Source organism: Coturnix japonica, unplaced genomic scaffold, assembly GCF_001577835.2.
Source record: "Coturnix japonica isolate 7356 unplaced genomic scaffold, Coturnix japonica 2.1 chrUnrandom742, whole genome shotgun sequence".
Taxonomy (NCBI): Eukaryota; Metazoa; Chordata; class Aves; order Galliformes; family Phasianidae; genus Coturnix; species Coturnix japonica.
In genome coordinates, this window is record NW_015440103.1 from 19616 (window position 1) to 23380 (window position 3765).

A 3765-nucleotide genomic window follows, 5' to 3' on the forward strand; every position below is an offset into this window, starting at 1 on the left:
CCACCCCATAACCACCCCATAAAACCACCCATAACCACCCCATAACCACCCCATAACCAACCCATACCACCCTATAACCAACCCATAACCACCCTATAACCCCATAACACCCCATAACCACCCATAACCCCATAACACCCATACCCACCCTATTAACCCACCCCATTAACCACCTTAAACCCCATAACACCCCATAACCACCCATAACCACCCTATACCCATAACCACCCCATAAACCCCATAACCACCCCATAAACGACCCTATAACCCCCTATAACCACCCCATAAACACCCCTTAAACCCCATAACCACCCCTATAACCCCATAACCACCCCATAAACCCACCCCATAAACCCATAACCCTACCCCATAACACAACCCCATAAACCCCCACCCATAACCACCCATAACACAACCCCATAACCCCACCCCATAACTGCCACCCATAAACCCACCCCTAACCACCCCATAACCACCCCCATAAACCCACCCCATAACCACCCCATAACCACCCCATAACCACCCCCATAACTCCACCCAGAACCAACCCCAGAACCACCCCATAAACCACCCCCATAAACCCCATAACCCACCCCATAACCCACCCCATAACCCACCCATAAACCCCATAACCACCCCATAACCACCCCATAACCACCCATAACCACCCATACCACCCATAAAACCCCATTAACCCACCCCCATAAACCACCCCATAACGCCACCCCATAAACCCCATAAACCACCCCCATAAAACACCCCATAACCCCATAACCACCCCATAACACCCCATAAACCCACCCATAACCACCCATAACCACCCTATAACCCATAACCACCCCATAACCACCCCAAACCACCCCCATAAACCCCATAACCACCCATAACCACCCCATAACCACCCCATAAACCCCATAACCACCCCATAACCACCCCATAACCACCCTATAACCCCATAACCACCCCATAACCACCCCATAAACCCCATAACCCACCCCATAACCACCCCAGTGACAGACCCTATAACCCCATAACTACCCCATAACCCACCCCATAAACCCATCCAACCCATAACCACCCCATAACCCACCCCATAACCCCACCCCATAACAACCCCATAACCCCACCCCATAACCACCCCATAAAACGACCCTATAACCACCCCATAAAACCCCATCAACCCCATAACACCCCATAACCACCCCATAACCACCCCATAACCCCATAACCACCCCATAACCACCCCATAACCACCCCATAAACGACCCTATAACCACCCCATAAACCCCATCCAACCCCATAACCACCCCATAATCCACCCCATAATCCACCCCATAACCCGACCCCATAACCCACCCCATAACCCACCCCATAACCCCAACCCCATAACCCCAACCCCAGCCCCACAACCACACTCCCACCCCACAGTCTGGAGCTATGGGGCTGGGCCCTATCTAAACCCATGCTCAGCCTGGAAATGAGGGTCTGAGACCCCAGGCTATGGGGCTGTGCCCCACATCGACCAACTCTGAGTCCCCCAATCTATGGGGCTGAGCCCCCCAATCTATGGGGCTGTGACCCATCTCGACCCATGCTCAGCCTGGAGATGAGGGGCTGAGACCCCAATCTATGGGGCTGAGCCCCTCAATCTATGGGGCTGTGCTCCACTGTCAGCACAGAGCTGTGGGTCCGAACCCCCAGGTCTATGGGGCTGTGCCCCACCTCGACCCAATCTGAGCCCCACAACCGATGGGGTTGAGCCCCACCTTGACCCACTCTGAGCCCCCCAGTCTATGGGGCTGTGTCCTATTCTCAGCCAGGATCTGAGCTTCTTGATCCCCCCCCCAATAACATCCCAATGGGGCTGTGACCCACCTCGACCCACCCTGATCCCCCCATTGAATCTATGGGGCTGAGCCCCACATGACCCCTATTTCCCCCATATAAATCTATGGGGCTGAGCCCCACATGACCCCTATTATTTCCCCCATATAAATCTATGGGGCTGAGCCCCACATGACCCCTATTTCCCCCATATAAATCTATGGGGCTGAGCCCTGTTTCCCCCATATAAATCTATGGGGCTGAGCCCTATTTCTCCCCCCCCAGGGTCCCGGTGACACAACGGGCGGTTGCCGTTGTAACGTTGACGGTCAGCGCTGCCACCCGCAGTGTCAGAACTGCCATTGAACGGCCATGGGGGGACACGGACACGAGGAGAAATGGGGGGTGGGGAGGGGGTATAAACCCCCCCAAAGCCCCCCCAATCCGCCCCACAGGAGGCGGCTGGACTCAGGGATGTGGGGCTGGGATGTGGGCCCAGATGTGGGGCTGGATGTGGGGCTGGATGTGGGGCAGAGGGTGCCCCAATAAAGGTGTGTGTGTGTGTGTGTGCTATGGGGTCAGTGTGAACAATGACGGAATGTGGGCTGGATGTGGGGCTGGATGTGGATGTGGGGCTGGGTGTGGATATGGGGCTGGATATGGGGCTGGATGTGGGGCTGGATGTGGGGCTGGATATGGGGCTGGATGTGGGGCTGGGTGTGGGGCTGGATGTGAGGCAGGATGTGGGGCAGAATGTGGGGCTTGGCATGAGGGTCGGATGTGGGGCTGGATGATGGGGCTGGGCAGGATGTGGGTCGGATGTGGGGCTGGGGGCTGGATTGTGGGGCTGGACCTTGGATTGTGGGCTGGATGTGGGGCTGATGTGGGCCGGATGTGGGGCAGTGGGGCGGATGTGGGGATGATGTGGGGCTGGATCTGGTGTGGGGCTGGTTGTGGGGTGAGATGTGGGGCTGGATTGTGATGTGGGTGGATGTGGGGAGGTGTGTGGCTGGATGTGGGCGCCGGATGTGGATGTGGGGCAAGGGGGGCTGGATATTGGTGGCTGGATCTGGTGTGGGCTGGATGTTGGGGGCAGAGGGTGCCCAATAAAGGTGTGTGTGTGTGGTGTGTGCTTATGGGGTCAGTGGGAAACAATGGCGGGAATGTGGGCTGGATGTGGGGCTGGATGTTGATGTGGGTGGGTGTGGATATGGGGCTGATATGGGGCTGGTTGTGGGCTGGGCTGGACGTGGGGCTGGATATGGGCTGGATGTGGGGCTGGATGTGGGACTGGATGTTGGGGCTGGGTGTGGGGCTGGATGTGGGGCTGGATTGTGGGGCTGGATGTGGGGCTGGGCTGGCATGTGGGCTGGGTGTGGGCTGATGTGGGTGTGATTTGTTGGGGCTGGATGTGGGCAGGATGTGGGTGATGTTGGGGGCTGGATATGGGGCTGGATGTGGGGCTGGGTGTGGGGCTGGATGTGGGGGCAGGATGTGGGGCTGATGTGGGCTGGATATGGGCTGGGATGTGGGGCTGGGTGTGGGCTGGATGTGGGCAGATGTGGGTGGATGTGGGCTGGGGCTGCTGGTGGGGGCTGGATGTGGGGCTGGGTGGTGGGGCTGGGCATCTGGATGTGGGCTGGATGTGGGGCTGGGGCTTGGATGTTGGGTGGATGTGGGCTGGATCTGGATGTGGGGCTGGATGTGGGGGCTGGATCTGGATGTGGGGCTGGATTGTGGGGCAGGATGTGAGTCAGAATATGGGCTGGGATATGGGGTGGGATGTGGGGCTGGATCTGATGTGGGGGCTGGCTTTGTGGTGAGATGTGGGCTGGATGTGGATGTGGGGCTGGATGTGGGGCCGGATTGTGGGTGTGGGGCAGATGCGGGGATTGATGTGAGGCAGATGTGGGGCTGATATGGGGCGGATCTGGATGTGCG

The 3765-nt window shown here is 58.0% G+C and overlaps 1 protein-coding gene across 1 annotated transcript in view; it reads left to right on the forward strand.

Moving 5' to 3' along the window:
• LOC107307646 (ranBP-type and C3HC4-type zinc finger-containing protein 1-like) overlaps window positions 1-2396 on the forward strand; it is a 20341-nt gene extending 17945 nt beyond the window's left edge. Inside the window, 1 exon segment of the mRNA XM_015851172.2 lies at window positions 2110-2396. Coding sequence (XP_015706658.1) covers window positions 2110-2190 — 81 coding nt within the window. The 3' untranslated portion in view covers window positions 2191-2396.
• Window positions 2397-3765: the final 1369 nt, after the last annotated feature.